Source organism: Maniola jurtina, chromosome 6, assembly GCF_905333055.1.
Source record: "Maniola jurtina chromosome 6, ilManJurt1.1, whole genome shotgun sequence".
NCBI lineage: Eukaryota > Metazoa > Arthropoda > Insecta > Lepidoptera > Nymphalidae > Maniola > Maniola jurtina.
The window spans coordinates 13,437,758-13,463,778 of NC_060034.1; the positions used below are offsets into that span (position 1 = coordinate 13,437,758).

At 37.6% G+C, this 26,021-nt stretch overlaps 3 protein-coding genes across 14 annotated transcripts in view; 1 reads left to right on the top strand and 2 right to left on the bottom strand.

The window, feature by feature from the left end:
* Positions 1-4,653, bottom strand: part of LOC123866034 (histone lysine acetyltransferase CREBBP) — a 30,498-nt gene extending 25,845 nt beyond the window's left edge. For 8 of the 11 annotated variants that reach the window (XM_045907351.1, XM_045907347.1, XM_045907349.1 and 5 more), the window contains exons 1-3: positions 4,087-4,652; positions 1,704-1,915; positions 582-786 (exon numbers count right to left, since the gene is read on the bottom strand). In XM_045907351.1, coding sequence (XP_045763307.1) covers positions 582-786; positions 1,704-1,915; positions 4,087-4,171 — 502 coding nt within the window. In that variant the 5' untranslated portion in view covers positions 4,172-4,652. Of the gene's footprint in view, positions 1-581; positions 787-1,703; positions 1,916-4,086 lie in introns of all 11 variants that reach the window. The other 3 variants (XM_045907341.1, XM_045907342.1, XM_045907343.1) reach the window with 2 other exon arrangements.
* A 3,584-nt stretch (positions 4,654-8,237) lies between these two features.
* Positions 8,238-10,276, bottom strand: LOC123866042 (probable arginine--tRNA ligase, mitochondrial). Of its 2 annotated transcripts, none has more exons than XM_045907373.1 (3): positions 10,138-10,276; positions 9,733-10,063; positions 8,238-8,740 (listed from the first exon to the last, which is right to left on the bottom strand). In XM_045907373.1, the coding sequence occupies exons 1-3, from the start codon at positions 10,177-10,179 to the stop codon at positions 8,241-8,243; spliced, it is 873 nt and encodes a 290-aa protein (XP_045763329.1). In that variant the 5' UTR covers positions 10,180-10,276; the 3' UTR covers positions 8,238-8,240. The 2 variants fall into 2 exon arrangements, with proteins under 2 accessions (XP_045763329.1, XP_045763328.1); XM_045907372.1 differs by having other exon boundaries at positions 8,962-10,063.
* Positions 10,277-10,542: 266 nt separating this feature from the next.
* On the top strand, positions 10,543-25,358 carry LOC123866037 (WD repeat-containing protein 19). The gene is made up of 20 exons (XM_045907354.1): positions 10,543-10,764; positions 11,644-11,801; positions 12,450-12,674; positions 13,255-13,465; positions 14,238-14,518; positions 14,980-15,239; positions 16,126-16,346; positions 16,667-16,789; positions 16,957-17,144; positions 17,848-18,054; positions 18,504-18,715; positions 19,290-19,377; positions 19,682-19,873; positions 20,262-21,146; positions 21,296-21,404; positions 22,194-22,343; positions 22,996-23,089; positions 23,588-23,865; positions 24,379-24,455; positions 25,002-25,358. The coding sequence occupies exons 1-20, from the start codon at positions 10,753-10,755 to the stop codon at positions 25,111-25,113; spliced, it is 4,083 nt and encodes a 1,360-aa protein (XP_045763310.1). The 5' UTR covers positions 10,543-10,752; the 3' UTR covers positions 25,114-25,358.
* The last annotated feature ends 663 nt before the right edge of the window (positions 25,359-26,021 follow it).

Genomic DNA, 26,021 nt, shown 5'->3' on the forward strand with positions numbered 1-26,021 from the left:
ATTTACTTTGTAACAATGGCTGACATAAACCCTTTGGTCTACCCTACCGATTCGTTCGCCTTCGCTAATTGTACAACAGCGAAGGCGAGCGAGCATTCGAAATCAATTGGCCACGCCCACAATTCGCCTTCGCTGCTCGGTCTGTACATGGCCTAAACGAGTCGCCGCGCATTGTGAAGTGAAACACGTTGTTGTAAAAACATGCCGTATTTTCATTGAGATACAGTTAATTTTCGTTTCTTGGATGCTAGATATAATATTTTTGAGTTATTTTTGTATGTGTGAAATTTTCCCAAAAAGTTTTCCAAATTCGGTGGCACGCTTTCACAGTATTAAAGAGTAAAGCCATAGATAACATTTCTAATAACTTTTTCAGCATTTTGTGGTAATAAAGAAGAAACCAAACACTTGGGTGAAGATGGTAAGATTTTTTAACTATTTTGTGTACAAATAAAGAAAGAAACATAGTTATTAATAAAATCAAACTCAATTTTACTTGTGGTTCAAAGGTTTTTTTGATGGTAACATTTTTTTTAAAATATTATATTAATCAAATAAAATGTATTATAAAGAATACTAACCTTGAATGGAGCTCATGGGCATGGATGAATGCAATTGATTTGGATGGCTTGTATTTGGTATAAGTTGCTGATGCATGCCGCCCATCAGGTCCTTGGAGACGGACACGTTGGGCGGTGACTGTAAGTTAGGACTCTTACTGCCTAGACTCAACCCTAATGGATTGTTGTGGCCAACTAAGCCACTCTTGTTGCCCTGTGAAAAGACCAGCAAACGACATAGCATCATTAGTATAGGAGACTCTTAAAATGTTCAATTACATCTACCTAAAATTCTACTTCTTAGCATTTGCCAGGGTCTACTTTCTTACAGACTGCAGAGAATCTCTCCCACTAATTAAAATTGTTTAGTTTATATTCATGGAAAAATATAAGTACATATCCCCAACATTTGTGACATAAATAATGGAACCAATTTTGTTGAAACATCACAGGTATTTGGGAGCAAGAAAAGGCACAAACAGTTGCACTTGGTGGAGTCCAAATTATTGTTGTATCATATTTGGCAAATTATTTGGTACACCATTATTAGGTATTATTTGGTGTTCAAAATGATACATTGGGTTTTCTTAACAGAGATATGATACACCATCCAAAATTATTCAAATGTAAACCCATCCCAATATTGCCCAGTTTTCTTAGGCAACATTGGGATGGGTTTACAACAGGAAACAGGTTTCATGTCATTGTATTGACAAAAATAAATAATTGGTACTCAATTTTATTAAAATTATAACACAATAAAAATAAAAAATTTGATCTTTATATTTTATTATTTATATTAAAAGTTAAGCCTGACCATAGAAAACACAATAGTATAGAAGGCTCACCCTGCAAAGATGTTTAAATAAAAAGCTACTTTTATTACCACACAATAAAATGCAAATTCAGCTCACACACATCTATCTGTTCATCTCTTTCTATCGCTTAAACCCTTATCTGTCTCTCACTTATGAGATAAGACTTACTCAGGAGCCATCGAAGAGGAGTGCTGCCATAGGCATATTACTTAGGTCATGTGTGACATGACCAACTGAGCCTGCCGGGCGGCCTGGCTTAACTATACAGCACTATGATATATAACTACGAAAAGTGTCAATAATTTCATCAGTCCCAGATACTTACTTGTTGTATGAGATGATTGTTTATTTGTCTCTGCATGGCAGCCGTTGGGTCATCCCCATTCAGCTGCTGCTGGGCCATTTGTCCCCCGGGGCCAGGCCCCTGCGCCGGGGGCTTGGGTCCTCCCACACCAGGCTGTTCTCCCCAGGAACCCATCAACTCATCGGGAAGATCTTTCTCCAGGTCGAACATGTCCAGGTTTGAGAACCCAGAATCTAATGAAAATAAGAAGGAACTTAGATCTAATATCAGTTTATCTATACAGTTTAATAAATTAATAAAATTTCATTTCAAATATATGAGTAAGTATGGTGGTCGAAAGTGGAAAAGTTGCAATTCATTATAAAATAAATAAAATTTAATTCTTTTGATTGGCTGAATTTCTGGTATTCTTGTTGCAGCAATGCATATATCAGCCAATAGTGAGTGTTTACCAATTTTGTGATTGCAATCATCATTTTACGGCCCTGATTTATCAAAACCAACTTGACAGGCTAAGATTTAACAATACACAAGAAACTTTTTGCAATATTTATTTCATACACAATAATTAAGAAAAAATACCAAATCAATATCACATAAAGTCGAGATTTTTTCTATTGTCACATAACTTACTGATAAGAAGTGTTAAATATAAAATACGTTAAATTTTATAATTTGAATTGTCAATTAAAATGGAGATTTTCTTAAATATAACTGAGCATATACCATTTTATTTTACATATTCATACTAGCTTACAGCAAATAAGAAAAATGACTTCCTTTGAACATTTTTGTATTTGTAGATTTTTAGTTCTGTAATTTTACTTCATCTTTGTGTATTAAAATAGTAAGAAATTTGGTAAAAAGAAAAACCTTTTTGGCACTCAATTCCCGAAATATTCAATGTGGGTCAGCTAATTTGAACTATTACATTAGTCATGTATAGTATGACAAATATTCATCTTGCTTTTCCTAACTAAGCATAAAGCTTGGTGCCAAGATAAGGAACGACAAAAATGCCATAGGCTTAGACTGCAATCTAAATTCTTTTTCAGATTTCTGTTTTTTTCCAGGCCAATATAATCATCATCAAAAAGCATTTTCATGAAATGCCATGAAGGTTTTTAAGAACAATAGTCAAACTCTAGGACTTTAATCTTTACATTTATATACTAGAATTTTTCTCAATATTGTATGTACTTGCAACCTGACAAATTGGTTTAGAATCCAATATTTATTATTTATTGTGGAGATCATTTTATTACTTATTACCAAAGTACAGTCCCTACTTCTGTCATCCTTATCAGCTAGTTTCAATTTAATACTTTTTAAGTTAATTGACAACTTTTCATTAACTATAAACAACACAATGCAAAATCATTAAGTGTTTCAATAAATATTAAACAAATACTTAATAATTAATTTAATATACCTAATAAACAAATGTCAAAATCATTCCAAGTGATCTCAAATATAGTAAAACTCGGGCATTACCGACTACACACTGAATGAAATGTCTGTTGTTCCAAATATAAAAGTATTTTATGGTGTAAGTGATAAGGACTTCAGCTTGGTCATTATAATTTATTGATGCTTAGGAAAACATGTCAAACTCCTATACTAGTATGTACTTGACCAAGTTTGGTTAACAATAAAAATATATTTATTACAAAGTAATGTGTACAAATGGATAATTGATTTTCAATTCAAATTTTACAAATACTAGAGAATTTCTATTGCTATCACATCATACATGAATATAATAGGATATGTAACATGATAAACATTAAATTGTAGTTATTGGGTAAGAAAGTATTTGACTGTTACAATAACAAAAGTTAAGTAGGTCACCCATCATTGTTAACAATCAAATGTCAATATCAAGTTTAATGTATAAAATAGACTTTTCTTTAAAATAAATCATACACTGTACTTATGCTGATTTTGGTGATCTGAACTGAATACTAAAAATGTTTTTAAAAACTTATTAGGAGTTCAAACCATGCCATGTTTTTCTGTAAAACTTTTAAGTCTAGTGGCATATAAAAGAAAAAAATTATATCCTCGATTTTAATTTTCGTTTCTTATTCAACTTTAAATAATAACTTGTTACAAAACTTTTTCACTGATGTTAAAAGTAAGATTTGGTACTGACCGAAATATAACAAAAAGTATCAATAAAACTTATCATAACACAAAAATATTGAAAATTAATGAAATAAACCTAACGACATCAATATCTAAGCGTTACATTCGATCCCAGCAGCTCAAGAAACAATAATACGACGCAAAACTTGCACGGCGCTAACAAGAGCGACGGCAAAATGTCAAAATCACAGTATTGTAATAATGACAGCAGGGTTTGAACACCTCGAAAAACTCATAAAATTACAAAAATACTGACCTCCGGTGTCCGAGGAACCCTGGAAAGGGTCCCGCATCATCTTAGCCCGCTTGTTAGGCGGCTCGTCCACATGATGATCGGCCATGGCTCTGTTTACTAAACGTAAGCCGTCGTGAATATTTCGGCCCGCCGATTCAAATAACACTTTTATGTCTTATATCTTTAAGAAATAACATTTTAGAGCGATTTGTCATCCATCACAACGTAATTCACCCACATCCCGATCGTTCGATGTCCTCCAAACCATTGAAGGCACATATTAAAATTTCTCACTCAAGTATTCGCCATTACAAAGCTCGGAATCGAAGAGCTACACAGAACCTCTCACCATCTTCCGACGGAACTAGCACAATAAATGAAAACAATATCACCAGATTTCGCTACTTAATGGACCTTATTTTACCGATCTAACTACAAGATTTCACTTAACACTTTAAAATATACGGAATGGTACAGTTTATGATAAATGATGTAAGAAAAAACAGAAAATTTACACGACAATTTCCGAAATACTTCTCAGTCTCTCCAGCGCAAAATGGCGGCTGTTGATGAAAACTTTTTCTACGCTTGTCAGAAAATGTCGGCCTATAAAGAGACAAAGCGCTGCGATTGGTCCGCGCATACCACGTGATTGCCGGAAGTGCCGACTTGACGCAGGATCGGTCCAATATTTCTGACGTCAACGCGTACAAATCCGAATGTTGTCGAAAATACCCGAACATTTTACTGCTCAAATTATAATATAAAAATACACTAAAATAATTACTTTTGTTTCTGAAAAATATCTAAAAGTGATACACTATAAATTTTCAGACAATTATTGATCATTTGGGCAAAGGAAAAGGAATAAATTAAGATTTTTTGATACAGTATTTCAATTTTCCCTCCTAATCGGGAGGGGTTCGTCAATACGACGTGTCTCTAGGTCTATGGTCTCTAGGTCAACATAGACAAATTTTATTTTTTATAATATTAAGCCACAACGCAAAGGTTTATTTTACGAAATCATAAATTAATTTGCGGTTTTGAAAATACTATTAATTTAATATTTATAATTAAGTCTATTTTGTAATCTCGGAGACTGAAAAGACGTCTCGTGTGTTGTTTGTTTTTTTACCACTCTTTAATAGTGATGTGATGCAATCGATACATTTGTAGGAATTCTTGTCAAATGGGTATGAGAGAACAAAATGTGTTGAAAATAATTCTAATAAAATAAAAATTAGTGCTACTGTTTAGGGTTCCGTACCTCGAAAAGAAAAACGGAACCCTTATAGGATCACTTTGTTGTCTGTCTATCTGTCTGTCTGTCTGATCGTCCGTCCGTCCATCGTGTCTGTCAAAAAGACCTATAGGGTACTTCCCGTTGTCCTAGAATCATGGGTCTTATAGCACAAGTAAAGGAAAAAATCCGAAAACCGTAAATTTCTGGTCAACTCAATAAAAAAAAAATTAAAATGTATTTCGATTTTCAAAGTAAGAAAACTATATCAAGTGGGGTACCTATCATATGAAAGGGCTTTATCTGTACATTCTAAAACAGATTTTTATTTATTTTTATGCATCATAATTTTTGATTTATCGTGTAAGTCTGACTCGCACTTGACCGGTTTTTTAATCTCGTAATTACACATTTCATTTGTTTAATTTACTCGTTTTGCACGAAATATTATTTTATTAACGATTTTAGCCTAAACCGGAACCATGAGAACAACATAAGGGACATCACTATTTTTGTTAAGCTAGCATTTCTAGCTGTCATTTTAGTCTCTGGGTTTAAAAAATAGCATAAAAATTAAAAATAGATTAGATAGTTCTAGCGTTTTTCGTCAACATCATCATCATTCAACCCAACTTTGAACTTTACTTTAGACTTTAATATCAAAACAACAGATTAAATGGCTGGATTACACAAATTAATAAAAAAAAGATTCATAAGTAATTAGGATTTTATTTTACTATATATATATAGCTCGATTACCACTGACTGACTCATTGACATAATTGTTCTCCTAGAAAGAGACGGAAAATGATATAATGATGTAGGGGAGTTGTGTTCGGATGGGGGAGTCGACTGGGGAAAAATTATGACATTTCGGAAAAACAAAATGGCGGCCGACGTGATTTTTGCAGCTCCTTTGTTTTTTAAGGGACTCCGTTCAAACTCGCAACTATTAAAGAATGTAGTAAACGGTTAACAGAAAAAGTAGAAAAAATTGGAAAAACAAGATGGCGGCCGAGCCGTAGCGTTTTAAAAATTTTGATTTTTCGACCCCGAACCGCGGCGCCACAGATCCGAAACTGGGTAATTGATGATAATTATTTTTTCTTCTTTCGCCCACGATTATCCTGTATTTTGAAAAAACGGGAGTGGTTTTCAAAAATTCAAGATGGCGGCTGTCGTGGCGGCCGTTATGTTAGAGGTACGAAAAAACGCAATTTTAAAAGTTGAATATCTCAAAGTTGGCAACATCGGAGCGATTCGGCTTCTATGAAGCGATTGTACGTATAGGCTCGAGGTATAGATTGGAGGAAAAAAATTATCCCATTTTTTGGGGAAATTTCAAGATTTTCGGGAAATTGTAAAAAATCGAAATACGGGCTTTTTGAAAAATCTGAGTATGAGCGATTATGTGTTTTGCTCGTACAAATGACATTTGGGTATTTTTGTCGCCGAAGACTGGCAACACTGGAATTTATCAAAGAAAAATTGATTTTCGACGTGGTCTTTTTTCAGGGGCGATCGTTTCGCGTGGGTGCGAGCGAGAGGAGAGATTGAAACGTCATCGGGAGCGGTATATCCTGTAGTTATTGGAAAAGTTGTACAACGATGTAATTTATTTTTGCAAAACGAGTTGGCGGCCATTTTGTAATTTTTTGAATTTTTCGAAATTTTGATCACGTTTTTGAGGCAGTTGGCAACATTTTGGAAAGTCAATATGTATGAATCGATTGTGTATCTCGGCTGGCAGTATGGAGATATGCAACCGGTGTTGCCACATTTGGGGAGATTTTCGAGATTTTCAACTAGAAAACTCCTGTAAAATTTTGTATGAAAATTTTTTTTTCCACTGATGGTGTCGTATAGAAAACAAAAAGTTAGTAAGCCAAAATTATGGAGAGAGCTGATGATTGAGGATATCGGAGACGGGTGAAGGGTCCGCTTAAGGTATTGAAGATAGGTGGGGGGTGCTCGAGCAAATGTCATTCATGACGTCATCCAATTGCCAAAAAGCTGAAAAAAAATTCAAAATGGCGAAAAAAAGATGGCCGCCATACAAATTTCGCCGGCGTCCAGCTCGGAGGGTATAAAAGATGGAGGTGCGGTTTCTTGGCAAAAGAAGATCAGGATCCAAAGGTTTACTCGATGAATAGAAAAAAAATTCAAAATGGCGGAATTTAATTTTCCATACATTTTGTATGGCGAATATTGAATGCCTCATTCTCCTAGAAAGACACGGATAACGATACGATAATGTAGGGGAGATATGTTCGGATGCGCAATATGAGTAGGGGAAAATTATGACATTTCAGAAAAACAAGATGGCGACCGACATGATTTTTGCAACTCTTTTGTTTTCCAACCGATTTCGTTGAAACTCGCAATCTTTGAAGAATGTAGTAAACGATTAATAGAAAAAGTGGAAAATTTTGAAAAAACAAGATGGCCGCCGTACAAATTTCGTCGGTGTCTATCTCGGAGGCTATAATAGATGGAAGAGTGGTTTCTTGGCAAAAGATGATCAGGGTCCGAAGGTATACTCGGTGAAACAAACCCCGCATGCTCGCGGACCACTTTAGTGGTCCGCGCACCCACGCACCCTACTTTATTAACCTCAACTACCCCGTTTTTACAAATAATAATGTGAATGTCGTTTTCAGGGTTTTGTAGGGTGCCGATTATGATAATGACATTTATTTTGAAATCCAAGATGGCGGACATGCATTTTTTAAGAAAAAATCGATATGGGTGTCGTTTTATGGTGTTTTCGCGGTGAATTTTGTATCTTAATAAAAAAAATCGGTTTAATACAACTCATAAACCTAACCACGTCACGTGAGCTGCTTTAGCAGCTCGCGCACCGAGCAAAACACTAGTTTTACTATATACTTATTGAATAACTTATATCTCACACAGTAATTGTCAAAATAAACTACATTTCATACAAAGGTTTAACTCCTAAAACTTCCAATGCTTTTTTAATAGTGAGCCTGGCAGAATGAAAAACAAGAAGCCTTTGAGCACCAAGATCGTGGTCAACATTTTTTACTTTGAGCTCATTGAACATTCTATTAACATGTCTTGCTAGTCTAAATAAATAGTTAACTATTATGCATGCTTCATTTTCTATTAGAGCTCTATTTAGTATATCATCAAATGCTGCCAGTTCGCTCAAAACATCTCCTATGACTTCTTCATTTAGGCAGTCAGGATTACATTCATTAGGAAGTGCAACATTAGCATTAGATTCTAAACTCCATAGTCTACAGTGTAAGTACTGTAACTTAATCCCACTGTCTCCTTCGCTTTGTAATGCTCTGTCCCAATCAAACACATAGTCTTTTTGTCTACGTTGTTTTAAATCATTGATGATTACTGCGGTAGTGCCCAATATGTCACAGGTTTCTTCATTAATAGCAGAACTTCTTGTGTCTGAAATTTAAATTGAAAGTGGTTGAAATTTGACAATTTTATATGAATTTTAACATACTTTTGAAATAAGTTGTGTATCAAATATATTCAGACATTAAATTATGCTCTGAGCATACTTCCAAGTTAAACAGAATTCATGTTTCTGCATTGGAGTATTTGGAGAGCTCAGCTGTTGGTAACATAGTGGATACACAGTTAAAACAAATATTGATGATATTTACTTTTGGATTCTTTTTGTTTTTCAAACATTTTCTCTTTGGCTTCATCTAATATATCATTTAAAAATACAACATTACCACTCCTTGTGCTCATACCCTTTATCCTGCCAAATTTGATGTGCTCACAGCCTTTCGTACAATCATTGTCAAGTCTTCCGACTATATCAAAAACATTAACAAAATGATCTGTCTGTGCATTATCTACAACATAAAGCATTTTATCAAATCTGTACCTCCTGTGTCTGTCCAATAAAGCTGCTATATCTCTTGAAAGGTATAAAGTTGAATTATCACTCTTTAGAACAGTGACAGTTTTGTCCTTTACTTTTGCTACTTTTTTGCCCGAAACATCTGTGGTGATTATGTTTTGTCTCTCTAAACTTTGCATTATAGATTTAATAGCTTCTCCATTATAATCAGATTCCCAGTGGTAATCATCAAATTTGATTCCTAATCTGTGGTAAACTTTATTCAACTCTTTGACGGTTATTGCACGAATTTTCCTCCAATTATCTAACTTAGCTCTACCTTGTTCTATAGCTGAGAAATACTGTTTAGCCTTACTCTGTACATTTTCATCACTTGCTGCGAGTTTGTTTGCCTCTACATATATGTCATATAATTGCTTTAAAGGATTTTCCAGTTCATTGATAGCAATATTTCTAGATTCTAAACCATATTGTAAGAGACCAAACTGTGTGCCCCAATCGCCAAGGTAATTTAATCTTACCACATCATTGTTAAAGTATTCATTTATATTAGCTATGAAATTACCAATGATTGTTGATCTCAGGTGTCCCACATGAAAAGGTTTCGCTATGTTAGGTGAACTAAAATCTATCACTATTTTCTTTGGTTTACTATTCAACTGCGGTTTCTCTTTGATGTTCTCTAAAACACTTCTTATAAATTTATCTCTGTCAACATCAAATACGATTTGGTTAGTTCCATTTCTGCGAAACTTTAAATTACTTTTTTCCAAATTCTGAATGGCATGACATGACAAGTTTACAGTAAATATGTTTTCTTTATGTTTATAAGAAATATGCATATTCTTATAATTTCTAACAATTCCATTTTTATCAAATGATGAATGATTTATGATCTGCAATAAAAATAAATCATTTCAATAAACCTGTATGCAGTAAAACGATATTCAAATCGTAACAGCTCATTTACCTGGCTGATTAAAATGTTTATTAATCTTGAACTTAAGCCCATTTTAAACTTATTGAATAATTAAATTAAAATTAAATTAATAAACCACAAAAACAAAACATTTTTAACTTTTATACATGTGACAGCTCTCCCAAAAAACTAGAATCTAAAGCCGTATCCTAACTTTTAAAAAACTCTTACGTGTTAAAAAATATAAAATAATAAAATATAACCTACTCTGTGGTGTTAGCCGATGCTTGCTGTTCGTTGTTTGCCACAAGCATTGGCCACAAGCCACAAGCGTCTAGCGCGGCTAAGTTAGGAATGGACTATTAAACTATTCCTGGTCATCCAGAGCTAATAAAGCGTTTTAAAAAACATAGCTGTCAAAGTAGTGGCAATTTTTTTTACTCTGTTTTAGTGGTTGCCTAGCAACGAAAACTTACCTAAATTCAATTTTCAAAATGCATGAAGTACTTGAAAACGATGATTGAAGATTTACAATTTTGAAATTGAATAGTGAGAGTAATGTTTCAAAAAAAAATGCCTTTTTAAACGTAATGAATTTGCTAACTGCATAGCTGATGTTCTATTCTTTACCTACATTAATGGATATTTGTTTTGTTCTTAGACAGTATGACTCCTAAAGTAAGTTGAAAATATAGTACGTTTGAAAACAATAATTTTTGTTTGTCTAAATGAGTCGAATTTTGTGTGTTGCTAAAGTAATCAACCGCAGGAATCAAGGGCATTTTTTATTTATTTTCCTACTAAACAGTGGGATAACAGGATTTTTATACTTATGTTACCATATTTGCACAGAAATATGAACCCAAGAGTGTTACTTTTTTAATGGGCTACGCCAGAAGACGCGTTTCGTCGCCCATTCTTTCAGCTTCACCTACTCAACCTTCGTTCACGTCCTCCTTCGCGACTCGCGATCTTCTGGCTTTGCACTTTACAAAAACTCTAGGAGTTAGGGGTAGGACAGACAAGACTGCTTGGGGTTGGTGCACTCAGATTTCGTTTTGGACTACATTCAACCTATTTTGTGCATTATTCAAAATGCACAATATATTATTATTATTATATTATTATTATATGTAAAGAAGATCAGAGTCCAAAAATAAAACCACAATTGTTAAAATAAACATGGGGAGCACATTCAATAAGAAAAGCTGAATAAAAAACTTAACTATAAGAGGCAAGAGCTGTTAGGTTGAAATTATTACAGTTATAGAAACCCAATAGTTTTACACAGAAGCATTTAAATGAAAAAAAATATAAAAAATGTTAGAGTGCGGCAACATGAAATGCAGGAGTCAAAATAAAAATTTTGGTTAATCCCCTCAAGTGATACCTTGTTAAATAAGTATTTTAAAATCATTAGGAAGTTTTTTTTTATGAAAAACTTAATGTTTTAATGTCTGCCAAGTTTTTACCAACAGGCATGTCTATGGAACTCTACGTTTCATGTTCTTGAGCTTCACGTGAACTTGAACAGTTTCTTATTTTTATATTTTTCAGCTTTTGTATACAATCGAACAGCCCCATGGTCTGGGCGAGCTATACTTCCTGTGGCAGAAAGGGGAGTCCCACTCGCTGCTGGCCACTACAGGAACTGATGCTACAGTTGCCATCCATGATCGCTCTGGGCAACTGCTGGAGAGAATGAAGTTGCCAGGGTACTGAGATTATTTCAATTTATTCTGGTTTTTACTTATTTCACTTCTTGTATGAAATTATGGTCACAAGATTCGAGAAACATACAGCTATGGTAGTGTGTTATTCGAGGGCACTATCGCTCTTAAGCCTTACGTCTTGTGAGAGAGAGATAAGAGATAAAAGTTGTGTGATAGAAAGAGATCCTACTGTATCAAGCTGAATTGCGTTTTATTTTGTAGTGACAAGAGTTTCACTCTTATGTACCTGGAAGGTACTATTGTATATTCTGAGAAGTTAAACCTTACACTCATTCTTTTTCTTTCTGAAAATATATCATTCATCAGTCATCACTTAAGAAAACCTGTCAAAGAAAATAAATGAATTTAGAAAGTATTTATGTACTTATTCTTCTGGTAATGTTTCCTTGGGGAAATTAAAGAGTTCACTTAGGGGTTTTAAAGGCACATCTGTTAAACCGTTTTTTACAAAATTTGGTACAAAGATAGATTGCATCCTAGAGATGGGCATATGCTACTTTTTCCCCGCTAAATCAAAGAGTTTCCGCAGGATTTTTAAAAAGCCTAAATCCAAACAGACAAAGCCACAGGAATCATCTAGTACATAAATATTTATACTAGGAATAGAAGAGAATTATTTTGCTTTTACAGGCTCTGTGCAGGCATGGAATGGGACAATGATGGAGATTACTTGGCTATAATAACTCCAAACAGTAACACTGTACTTCTATGGGAGTGCCATGCCAACAAGCGAGTGAACATAGAGACAGGCCTCCGTGAGCCTCCATCTTGCTTGGCTTGGTCATATGGGGAGCCCTTGTTGGCTGTTGGGACACAGAAAGGAAACTTAGCACTGTATAATCATCATACAACAAAGTAAGTAAAACATTATGTTACAATCAGTCAATGAATAAAACCTGTAAAGTACAATCAACCAAAGATTAAAGATTGTAAATTATAATCAATCTATGAATCTAAGAATAAAACCTTTAAATTACACTCAGTGAAAGAATAAAGCTTGTAAATTACCGTCATTCAAAGAATAAAGCCTGTAAATTACAATCAATTGATGAATAAAACCCTTAAATTACACTCAGTCAAAGAATAAAGCTTGTAAATTACAATCATTCAAATAACAAAGCCTGTAAATTACAATCAATCAAATATCAAAGCTTGTATGTTACAATCAATTACTGAATAAAGCCCGTAAATTACAATCAACCGATGAATAAAGTCTATTTTCAGAGACGGGAAATAAAATTAATATACCTTCCTCTTTTTAAATATACTTACCTTCTGTTTTTTTAAAAACCAAACATCTTGTTTAATTTGAAAATCATTTCATATCATAATATGAAAATCATAATAATATGTTTGCTATGTTTGCTGATGTTTTTTATGTTTAACTGTACAAACAGTTTTAATACATTTGTTTAAAACCCTGCCCTGGTTATAGGAGGATACCCATTATAGGCAAGCACACAAAGAAGATAACTTGCGCCGCGTGGAACAGGGACAGTATACTGGTGCTGGCGTCCGATGATAAGAATCTATCCATCAACAACTCCGACGGGGACACCCTACGCATGATCTCGTTGCGGGATGTACCCAACGATCTACAGTTCTCCGAGATGAAAACTGACGAGAGGGTTGCGGGAGAAAATACGGTAAGAATAGAATAGAATAGAATAGATTTTTATTCAAGTAAACTTTTACAAGTGCTTTTGAATCGTCAAAATAATTTACCACTGGTTCGGAATGCCGTTCCTACCGAGAAGAACCAGCAAGAAACTCGGCGGTTGTTCTTTTCAAAGATTTTTCATGTTAGAGCAAATATGACGTGTCTGTTCTCAGACTGTAAGTAGGCTGGTAATAGCGTCCAATGATAAGAATCTATATATGTCAACATCTCTGACGGGGACACCATATGGATGATCTCATTGTGAGACGTACCCAATGATCTACAGGTCTCCGAGATGAAAACGGGACGTCAAAAAAGGCTCGACAACAGTGCAGTGCGAATGTATTGTTACTTCAAAACGTTTTGTTATAACGCAAAGTTGTCTGACAAATCAATCGCGTGACAGCATAGATCCCTAAACCATCGCGTCTCATCTATTTCGTAAGCGTAGACGTAGCGCGTACCATTGCTATGTAATGTATGGAACTGTATGAGCCATGGCATACCGCTTGCGTGGCGTCAACGATCGCGTAGACGTAATGTTATGTCTACGGATTCACGCGCGTCACTACGCGCGTGTCACGTGTACGCGCTTGGTGTGAATCGGCTTTTAACTACTAACAGAAATTCAGGAGATGAAGTTTGCGTAAGCAGTCCTCTTAGCAGAACATTTTAATGTCTTAAGTTTTAATCTGACTTCGTCAAATACCTTAGGTACTTATATCTATCTAAATCAATATCGGGCTTCTCTATTTCAGATAAGTCTCGTAGTAGCAAAACGAACATTATACCTATACAACCTCCTCAACCCAGAGAACCCGATAGAGCTGGCGTTCCAGCAGCGTTACGGTACGATAGTCTCATACAAATGGTACGGCGACGGGTACATTCTCATCGGGTTCAGCAACGGGTATATCATATCGATATCCACTCATATCAAGGAGGTTGGGGAGGAGCTCTTCCAAGTCAAGAACCATAAGGACAGTTTGACTGAGGTTGCTGTGTTCAACGGGCAAGCAGCATCTTGTGGGGATGGGCAGTAAGTATAGTTTCTTACATTTTAAGTTGGGGGAATAGGATGAAGCAAGCACTCTTCTCTGGTCACCATATAGCATACTTTTCAATTTTCGTGATGCGTACTCTAATTAGTTGGAAAAGTCAAGAAGCAGAATTACGCCCAACTTAAGCAAAGGTGGTACGCGTCATTTTAACCAGTGGTCCAGGCAGGTCTGGTCCCTTCGGTCTAGCACGTTTGAATTTGATCCAGTCTGTCCAATCAGGTTTGGTCCGGTCTGATCCATACCTATCTAGTTTTGTCCTGTCCAGTTCAGTATGCCAGTCAGCCAGTCAACACAAAGAAGTCAAATAAATTAGAATAAGTTAAAACAAATAGAAGTTGCTAGCTCGTGTGAGTCTCGGGGAAGGTACGGATTTTTCTCACTTTCTCTCCCCAGGCGGTGGAACCCTAGTATTTTCGTTTATGGCATTATTATATTTCAGACTAAAACTAATATCAGTGTGGAACAACGGCGAAGTGTCCGGCTCAGTGATCCCAGTAGGGGGCGCTGAGCGATGCGCGTGGAGCGCAGACGGGCGGTTGCTGGCCGCGGCGGGGCGCGGCTACCTCAGCGTGTACGTCACTAGCCTGCCGCCGCTCTGCGCCGCGCACGGCACGAGAGTCGTCGCTCTGACCAACCTCACCGAGGTCACCGTGTACCAGTGCATCGCTGTGGGGGACGAGCCGGAGCCTGTCAACAAGGGTAAATATAAACTATTACTAAAAGCTTTCAGAGAACTTGCCGCAAGTCTACGCTGCACCAGCATTGTGAATATCACCTGTCGCAACAAACTCTGGCTTGATGATCGACCAATTCAAGCGCCTCGAGTGTCAGCCTGCCAGAGTACTTACTATTGGCGTCACTCAGAAAAGCAGGTATTATTTAAATATTTTTATCGAATAATTGGAATGTCCTCTCAAAACCATCACAAAAAACACCAGGAAGAATCAATGTGTAGAAGTTATCCGAGAGTTTTAATCTAAACAAACTAATGCCAAAATAAATAATTTAATTAGAGCGTGATTGCTATCACAACATCTAATTATTCAGTTCACAATCCAAATACCGAAAATATGCGATATCGCTCCAAATCTCAGAAGGAGACTGAACTAAAACCTTCAAAACACCCGTATTTATACAAGTTCAATCTTGTTGGCCTCCTAGTAACAGATTGTATGACATCGAATGAGCCAAATATCGATTTTACCAAACTACCTTCATCAGCTAAATTAATAATTTTATATTATTTTTGACAACTCAAATCAACTTTTTAAAAATAACCTTACATTACTGACAAGTATCTTTGGTCAGTAACTGGGTGAATGATTGATTTTGAAGCTTCGCGCCTCGAAGAGTTATATTAAGCCATCCGTCGGTCAATAAATATTAACCGGAAACCCTAAGATTTGAAATCTCGTTCTCTTACTTGAGTAATATGGGTGTCCATTACATTATTATCCCAAGAAAACTTCTACCATTGGTATGCCATTGTAAACTGTCACTCATGTGTCATCAATGAAGGTTGTTTAACAATTTTTTGTATTTTTTTTAACTAGATTGCATTTGAGTGGTGAACTGTTGATTCCAGCGGAACCGACAGCGTTAGCGAGCTACAACTTACCGACGGAGCCCAGTGTCATAGGTCTGGGGGCGGCTCACGTGTGCGTGGTGAGCGGACAGGTCGGTTCCTTCTACCCCCTGGGCGGCGGGCCCGCAATAAGGAGACACTACCCGGCCACTGTGGAGACGCTGAGGGTGTCGGGGCAGTACGCCGCTGTCACATATCAAGGTCGAGCTATGTTGCATTCTGTAAGTATTTTATAGACTACTATCAGACCGTCCCTATTTTTCCCGGGTTGAAAAACATAGTAGCCTATGTCCACCTGGAATAATGTACTTTTTAAATGGTGAAAGAATTTTCCAAATATATGCAGTAGTTCGGGAGATTGCCCCTCACATACACAAAGTCCAAAAATTCATACTCTTCATTATTTTTAATATTAGTATAGACCTTATGCCCGGAAAGTCAGGGTAGATTTTCATAAATCTAGTAAGAATTCTTTGCTTTCGGGACTTGTTGTTTTGAATGCAAGCTACGATTTGAAGGATCTGATTAATTTGTATCGCAGATTGAGACTCCAGAACCAACGGAACCAGAGCGTGAGGCGATGCTATTCCCCGAGCCGCACATGCAAGGGGCTAAAATTGTTGACATTCATCTGACCAGTGATTTCTTTATATTTGTCACTGAGGTAAGTTACGTGATTGAGAAATTTGTCGACGTAGGTTATTCTGAAATTATTCTTGGCAAGAAGTCATTACACACTTGTCATATTTGCAAAAACAAAAGCAAAAATATTTAGTTTCATGGTTATTTAACCTACCTATACCTAGACGTTAAAATCTGGGCTCCTTTCAGCACGGGCACATCGAATACTTTGGTCTAGAGGAATGGCGGACGTGTTCCCGCTACCGCCACGCGTGCGGCGCGGTGGCTCTGCACTGCGACATCAGCGGCGCACGCGCCTTGCTGCTGGACGAGCGTCGCCGAGCGCACGTGTACTGCGCCCCGGCGGCCGAGTTGTGTACCATGCCAGATCAGCTCACGTGAGTATTGGGTCTATAGACCTGCTGCACGTGTATTGCGCCCCGGCATAATGAAGAGAGACGTTGGCTATCCCAAGATGCTTGAATGGCACCTTACGAAGCACAGGATAGGACAAGCTAGCAATACACGCCATTCACTTTTACACTGTATCTCCTGAGGATACTCCGGTGGCGGAGTAAAACGTAGATTGAGGGTGTTCTAGAATATTTGTGTGGTGTTGTGTGTTGGTGGTATTTTTACATGCAGGCGGTACATATTATGTTACATGCTGTACCATACAGATTTGTCTATTTTGGTGTATTATAGTGAACTACAGGATGTCCGCGACTTCATCCGCGTAGATTTAGGTTTTTAAAGATCCCGTGGGAACTGTTTGATTTTTCGGGATAATAAGTTGCCTATGCCAATTGCAGGGACGTAAGCTACCTAGGTACCAAATTACATAAAAATCGGTTAAGCGGATGGGTTTTTAGGAACCCCGTGAGAACTCTTTGATTTTCCGGGATAAAAAATAGCTTATGTCCGTCTCCGGGATATAAGCTGACCCTGCACCAAATTTCGTCAGAATCGGTTTAACTTTTGGGCCGTGAAAAGGTAGCCGACAGACAGACAGACACACTTTCGCATTATTTATAATATTAGTATGGATTAAGCTTGTGTTTCTTGTATACTTTTGCATTAAGTTGGGCACTATGTTTCCAGAGTGAAAAGTGCAATATGGGATATATGCTTGTCGGATCGCAACGTGTTCGCGATATACACGGGCGAGGCGGTTCACACGTACCACTACTCGCCGGCGTCCACCGCTGGCTCGCACGTGGACTTCGTGGCCAGCACCAGTGTGCTGCCCGATCAGATACCGCTCATACTGTTCTCTGGGGACGTGTACTGCTATGCTAGTGGTGGCAAGTGAGTATGTTGTTGAGCTTTTATTTGTAAGTTGTTTCCTCTTTTCCTTTTAACTTTTTTTATGGGTTTCATTTTAGGGTGTTTAGAAAAAAAATGCCAATTAGTTTTGGTAGTTATCATATAGCGTAATTGATTTTTCATAAGATTATTACATTAAGTGTACTGGATTATTTGCTTTCTCGGTGTGACAAAAGTGTCCTAGGACATCCAAATGGTAGTAGAAGATAAAAACATCAAGCCTGTTCTGCCCTAGGCCTTGCCTTGAAACTCTATACATTGTCCCAAAAACTTATCAAATGTGTGAGAGTTATCAAAGACGGGATATATCCTAATGGTTCCTCCAATGATTAATTATTATCACCATGAAAAAAAGAGACGTAGGATTGTTATTTGACTAGTTAACTATATAATAAACGTTTCAGATTAAACGCCATATTTTGCCATTGCAGTGTGATGAAAATAGCTCTGGACTCGCACAATACAAGCGGTCTAGCGGACGCAGACACAGAGAAGCGTCTAGCGAATCAAAGGAAGCATATCGAGAAACTGCTCCTTCTGCGACGCTTCTCCGAAGCGTGGCTGTTCTGTGACGCAGTGGACGAAGAAGAGATGTGGAGGAAACTTGGCGAAGCGGCGATCTCTGAGCTTAATGTAGATTTTGGTAAGTATTTGGTGCGTATGTCTAAAAGTAGTGACGTCCTGTTCACAATGTTCCTGGCAGAATAGTATGGCTTACTTTTTTGTTCCGGCAATCCCATACTCCGTTAATCGTCAATATACATTCTGCGAAGTATTAATGACTGCGCTTTCCTATGCGAGATTGACGACTCCAAAGTCTATCGATATTACGAACTATGTGCCCTGCCCATTGCCTCAGCTTCGCAAGCCTTTGAACTATGTTGGTTTCTATGGTTCTCCAAATCTCCTCTTTCCGATTTGATCATGTATAGAAACTCAATAAATGGAAAGAAAAGCTTTTCAGATGATGATCGCCAAACTTCATTTCGAAGAAGGCACGCGATGATGATGATAAAAACTACAAGCATAGTTCTCACTTCTCTCCATTTGCCCGCTGAGTGACTGAGATTTGTTATGAGCCCCATTGCAACCATTGCATGTTTAGTTTACAGTTTAGAAATTTTTAATTTAGTTTACAGATTGTGTTCCCAAAATATATAATTATCTGCCTTTGAATTTAAGTTAGATTAAGGGCCTAAGCGATATTTCTGTCATAGCCATTCGAGTATACACGCGTTTGAGCGACGTGGCCATGGTGTGGGCTCTCGAAGACGCCTCGAATATCGAAGAGCTGCCAATTCTAAGGTAGCACATTTTATTATACTTAATAAATAAAATATTTCAAAATATTCAAAATAAATTGATTCCCTTCAGGACCTTTAAATGGATCTGAGAATGCTACATGTCAAAGCACGAAATCTTTGCGAGCAGAAGTTTTACAAAATGGTGAACGCATTTAATAATTCTAGCGTATTTAGCGTTAACTGAAATGTGCTAGATACGTGTGAAAATGCCTGTTATTTACCAACTGTAAAATATCTAGCATTTTCGTGAAGCATTTATTATGACTTAGAACTATAAATACGTCGAAGATTTTTTCCATTATCAGTGGCTTATTATGCGCGTGTCTGGGCAAGGGCGACGCCGCAGCGCGATGGCTGGAGAGCGGCAACAGTCTGTACGCCTTAGACTTGCACGCCGCGCGAGGCGAGTGGGCGCGCGCGGCAGATATCGCCGCCGTGTCGTGCCCAAGTAAAGCGCCCGCCATCACCCTGCACCAAGCCACACACGCGGAGCTCACGTGAGTACACCGATGCCTTAGGTTGAGATCTATAGAGCGCACTTTGACTTTGCTCAGACTCTGTTTAAACGAGACAGCGCTATACCACTTGCATAAATCTGTTTCGTTTTAACTGAAACTTAAGTCTAAGCAAAATCAAAGTGCGCTCTATAGATTTCAACCTTTGACTTAAATACTACGCGAGGCGAGTAGGCGCGCGCGGCAGGCATCGCCGCCGTGTCTTGCCCCGCTGCACCAGGTCATACAGTGGAATTTGACACCATATTGATCTTCATTTCGCTTTATTAGAGTGAATGACGAATAGCTTGCACAACTTAGTTAATTAAAGTGTCAAAGTGTTATACTAAGTCAGATTCAATTTATTAAAATATCAACCTATTAATTTCAGGGCGGATTATCACGAGGCACTCGCCAATTACGAGAAAAGCATGATAACCGAAAACACCAACGACGTAAAAGTCAAAGAACACAACGCGAAATGCGAGGCGGGTATCGCTCGAATGTCCATACGATGCGGTGACGTCATGCGAGGAGTCACCACCGCTATGAAATATTCCCATGATATCCATTTATTAAAAGACTGTGCACAATTGCTCGAAGAAGAGAAACAGTACAGTCATGCTGCTGCATTATACGACCACGCGGGTAATACAGAAAAAGCGGCTTCCCTATACATTAAATTAAAATCCTGGCTAAAAGTAGAGTCTTTAATCCCAAAAATAAACTCCCCAAGCATTCACCTACAATACGCAAAAGCTAAAGAAGCAGAAGGTAGATATAGCGACGCTCTAAAATCTTATTTAAAAGCTCAGGATTTCGAATCGGCTATACGATTGAATTTAGATAAATTAGACGATATAGATGAAGCAGTCAATCTGGTTCAGGAAACTAAATCCGTTCAAGGGGCAAAAATGGTAGCGAATTACTTCCAAAACAGTGACGACCCCACTTCTGCGATAAAATTTTTGGTTATGTCTCTGTGTTATGACGAAGCGTTTCAACTTGCAAGGAAAAATGGGAAGTTGCATTTGTATGGGGAGATATTGATACAGACTTCTCAAGCGAGGCCGGAGGATTTTAAAAGCTTAGCTTTGCATTTCGAAGGGGAGAAGAACTATTTGTTGTCTGGGAAGTTTTATTTTCATGCTGGGGAGTATAATAAAGCCATGACGCATCTATTAAAAGCGGGTAGTTCGGAAGGGGAAGAGAATGAAGCTATTTCGGTGGCTATTGATGCAGCTGCTGCTAGTGATGATGAACGATTGACTCGAAGGTAAATGATAGTAACATTTCATTTCACTGTAGTAGAAATTGGATTGTCCAGACTTAAATTATTGCCATACCATCTAAATTTAATAGAATTTCTTTTAATTTGAAAAGCAAAAATCCAAAGTGCAAACTAATTTCTGTTTGTTTGTTCAGATTGATAGAATTCCTCTTGGGAGAAGCAGATGGTAATCCTCGTGATCCAAGGCATCTGTTCCGATTGTACATGGCTAAGAAGCAGTTTATGGAAGCTGCCAAGACGGCGGTAAATATGGGACTTTAATTTTTCTACTCGCTTGACTTTTTAAGCCAGGGACGGCCAGGTACGTATTTGGCATTTTCTCCGCGAAGATATTGCGCGTCCCTGTTATATGAAAACATTGCAACGAAATTCTAAGAATGGAGTTTCTTGCGTGGTTTTCCGTTACGATATGTACCTAGTTTAGGCTGCAATCTATAAAACGAACTCTGTCTTGCTCAGACTCAAGACACTATTCAAACGAGACAGCATTATTTCTCTGATATAAATCTGTTCCATTCTGATTGAAACTTAAGTCTGAGCAAGGTACGCTTTATAGATAGTCTTGTTGTGTGTAAAGTTGTCAGGCATATACATTTCGTTGGATTTATATCATGTTGTCTCACTTTAGCAAGTGTACCAAACAAGATAGCGGGCAAAATGCTTCTTTGTTTTCCTTTGCTTTGTTGGCCTTTTTGAATTGAATAATTTTCTCCTGTTTGATTTTATTTTCTCGATGTAAAAAAATCTTAGAACGTTTAAACTATCGTGAGTGATTTCCATTGTAAGTATAGGTTGTTACGGCTATACTCATGTATTTAGTCGATGTAAGTTCGACTAGTTTCGAACCCATCCGGGGTTCTTTTTCATATGGATTCAGCTCGCGGTACGTCACAGTCTTTAAATACGTGAGTATAGTCGAGTCGCCGAAATACGTGAGTACCTATTGTCGAGTCGATTAAATACGTGAGTATAGCCGTAACAACCTATACTTGTAATCTTAGAATGCCTTATTATGTTTTTCATAATCTGTAGGTAATCATAGCGGGCGCAGAATGCTCAGCGGGCCGATATCGGGAGGCGCGAGACGTGGCGCGCGGGCTGTGCGCGGCGCTGCGTGCGCGCGGCGTGCCCGTGCCGAGGGATCTGATGAGAGCGGCGGTCTTATTACATTCATACATATTGGTGAGTATTGCTTTTTTTATGGTACTTTCTGGGCTTATTTTGGTGCAGTCGAATATGAATTTTATACCTCAGTAAATAGGATATATATTTCTGTAAAAACTTGTCATGTAGTATGTGTGCGTCGCGAGCCTGCGGCGTGCCCGTACTGAGTAACTTATGAGAGCGGCTGTTCTATTGCAATCATACATTATGGTTAGTGTTGCTTTTCTAAAGTAACGATACGTATGGGGCTACGTTTATATTGGTACAGTCGAATATGATATTTAAAACGCAACGAATAAGGTCCATTATCCATATTTCTGTAAAAAAACGTGTCATAACTCGCGGTGTGTAAGAAATGAGAACATGTTATACTGAATTCATACATTTTGGTGAGTATGTAACTGCATGCTTATTGAAACCATACTTGTATGGGTTGTCTATTGAGTAGTACTACTATAGGTATAGTGTATAACTGAGTAGGCTCTTGCGATAGTGGAGCGGTGCGGGAGGGTGACAGTTGTTACAAGTTGACGAATCACTGAGCTCTCGCATCACGTCTTCGCATCTCTCCACTACCGCACGATCTACTGCCGCACCTACCCAGTGATCGTTATGTATTTTGAAGCAATCAAATATAAATGAATGAATATATTTTTTATTTTTGATTCAGGTTCGCACTCACGTGAAGCGAAGTCGCCACGACCTCGCCGCGCGGCTGTTGCTGCGGACGGCTGCTGAAGTGTCATTTTTCCCGACGCAACAACGTAAGTACAGTGCCCGGCAAAAAACTTAGTGTTGACGCGATTGGGTGGCGAATTGCAGGTGCACGCGATTGGTTGATACGTTGACTTTCGCTTCCCGGATTCGCCAATTTTCTCCCACTACGCCGCTGCAGGTGAAATTGTTTGCCGGGCACTATACAGTACTACCACTTTTATAAGCCGCATGGGCAAAAATCGTTTGCGCAGAGAAATGCAACCCAAGCCCGACTAAAACCGAATGTATGCCAATGAAATACAGACATTATTGCTTGACGTTAAGATACTAAACACAAGAACAACGGGCTATCTCTCGGATGGATGTGCGCTATGGTTTGCTGAGATATTTTCGCGTTATTCAAAAATAAGATTTCTGCGCAGGCACGTCGCCGTAACATATAAAAATGAAAAAATTGTGAAAAAATTTTTGGTGCGTTATATTTCTTATTTCTTTCTTTTAAATGTTTATTTGCAATCATTTAAGGTAGTTTTTTGTGTGTACAGATCAGGTATCAATTTTGACGTCCACGGTCATCGAATGCGGTCGCGCGGGGTTGCGACACCAAGCCCACCACTGGGCGCGCGCGCTCATGCAGCCCGAGTATCGGGAACAAATCGATCCTAAATACGTGAAGAAGATTGAATCCGTAGTGCGTCACGCGCCGCGCGACGTCGCACCGCCTGAGCCCACAGCGCCGTGCCCGCAGTGCGGTGCGGACCTGCCCATTGCGGAGCTGACGTGCGCGCGCTGTGAAGCCGATGTGCCCTTCTGTCTCGCTACGGTAAGTCTGGTAATTGTTCACTGTATGATCATCATCATTATTTATTTATTTATTTATTATACCCTTTATTTGTATCATCACAAGAAGGATTACAGTAAAAAAAACAAAAATAAAACACAGACAGAAGGAGGATACAAAACGCGGCCTTATTGCTTATTAGCGATCTCTACCAGGCAACCTTAAAGAAGCATATGAGGAAAAACCATCCATCCATCCATCGTGCTAGAGGGCGCCTTACATTTACTTGTACGTGGTCTCACTTTAGAACTTTCGTACAGTAATAGATGAGATAATAATGGACTCACTAAAGCAATTTCTCTGAGGGACATAGCGAAAGCTGAATTTCGTTTTTAGAAACACGCTTTAAAGAGTTTTCAAAAATATCAAATTGTAGTGAATTCTATAGCAAAAAACAATCTTTTGTTCACTAGAGCAAAAGAATTGGATAGTCTCAATCGCATCTCATCATAATCTGTGTATATTTTTTTCAAGAATACAATCAATTATTTTCAGGGTCTACACATAGTGAAAGACGATCTGACCGCTTGCCCCGAGTGCGATTTTCCTGCCATTTTGTCTGAATTCAAAGAGTGAGTTTTATAAAATTCATTTTAGGTTTAAATTTTACGTAATTAATAAAAATAATCTTTATCATTCCCCTGCCACGCCGGCTCACTTCTGAACACCTTAGTCCACCAACCTGGCCAAGTTGGATTACCAGACTTTATACAGTCACCACTATGGAGAACTCTCAGCCATGCAGGTTTCCCCAGGATGCTTTCGTTCATCGTCAAAGCAAGTGATAATTAATTAGTTGCTAAAACGCGCATAGTTCCAAAATCTTACCAAAATTAATTAGGTGTATGGGATTTCCAAATTATTATCATCGACATGGAATTGACCTTGTCCAGCTTTCTAAATGCAGCCCAGCTGTGCGATAGAAAATAAAAACTAACAGCTGAAAAAAGGTTTCCATCTTTCGTAACGTTTAAAAATAACATTTCATATTATTGTGACTTTCAAATGGCTATCCTAAATTAAAAATGAACGTGTTAAAATAAGTCCTAGCAACATTTTAAATTCGAAATATGATATTCTATGAGCTTGTTATAAAATCCTCAAAATTTTATTCATAGAATTCTACGCGAGGAAGGGAAGTGTCCGATGTGCGGCGAAACCGTGGATTACAGAAGACTTAGCAAAATCGATGATGTTACGTTATATTTAGACTATAAGTCCAGTGAGTAAGGTTTAAATTGCAATGAATTTAAGTGTAACTGATGTGATTACTATCCGTCCCTGTAGAGATAAGATCGATTTAATATAATCGCCTTAAATTAGTCGTTATCTTTAGTTATGCTGATTTTATCAATTACATAATATTATTATGTAGTATTACAAAGTATGTATTTTATTATAAGTTGTATAGATTTTTGGAGATAAGAAAATCGTTTGAGATTAGTGATTTTTTAATGTTAAATAAATAAGTTTAAAACATATTATTCTCTTGTTTTAGTTAAACTTGGCAATTCAATAATCCTAGGTCAAATTATTTTTGGTACTTTGGTGCATTCAGACCCCAAACACAACCATGTTGTCCTTTCTCTTTCTAATTCTACAGATCGCGGGCTTAAATCCCAGGCTGGATGTCAAAAGCCTGTCACATTTCGTGTGAATCTATTTACAGTCTATGCCCGGCAACTTCCGCAGTTTGACAGCTGCAGTGTGACAATAGCAATCATCTCTGACGCTCTTTCACTAATTGGCTGAAATGCATCCATCCCAACCCCGATTGCCATTTCAACCTGTCGTTATAGGTAGTCGCATCTTTTTTTACAAATGTATAAGAAAAGGATAGATAAATCTAATTTAGAACTGTCAAACGTCATGATTAACCGACTTCAAAAAAGAAGGAGTTTCTCAATTCGTCGGAATCTTTTGTTTAGGTGCCAGTTGTGTTAAAGTAGCGTGTACTTAGTCGGATCATTCCGAACAAATATTTTTACGAGCTGCAACTCACTTTTACATATAACTTGATGATTACTTTTGGCATATTCGTAGAACACGATTTTCGTTCTAGTGCGTAGTACCTACTTAGAGATCGTTGGGTTTAAATAAAAAACGTACATAGTGATGAAACATTTAATTTTCATTTG

What these genes read in the sequence shown, in the direction of transcription:
- LOC123866037 (XM_045907354.1), top strand. An exon ending in GAGAGAATGAAGTTGCCAGG is followed by an intron (nt 11,802 to 12,449) that starts GTACTGAGATTA and finishes TTGCTTTTACAG; the next exon opens with GCTCTGTGCAGGCATGGAAT. An exon ending in GCCGGAGCCTGTCAACAAGG is followed by an intron (nt 15,240 to 16,125) that starts GTAAATATAAAC and finishes TGTTGATTCCAG; the next exon opens with CGGAACCGACAGCGTTAGCG.
- LOC123866042 (XM_045907372.1), bottom strand. Translation starts at nt 10,179, where the DNA reads ATGGGCTTAAGTTCAAGATTAATAAACATTTTAATCAGCCAG. An exon ending in TAAACATTTTAATCAGCCAG is followed by an intron (nt 10,064 to 10,137) that starts GTAAATGAGCTG and finishes TTTTTATTGCAG; the next exon opens with ATCATAAATCATTCATCATT. An exon ending in AAAACAAAAAGAATCCAAAA is followed by an intron (nt 8,741 to 8,961) that starts GTAAATATCATC and finishes TTTAAATTTCAG; the next exon opens with ACACAAGAAGTTCTGCTATT.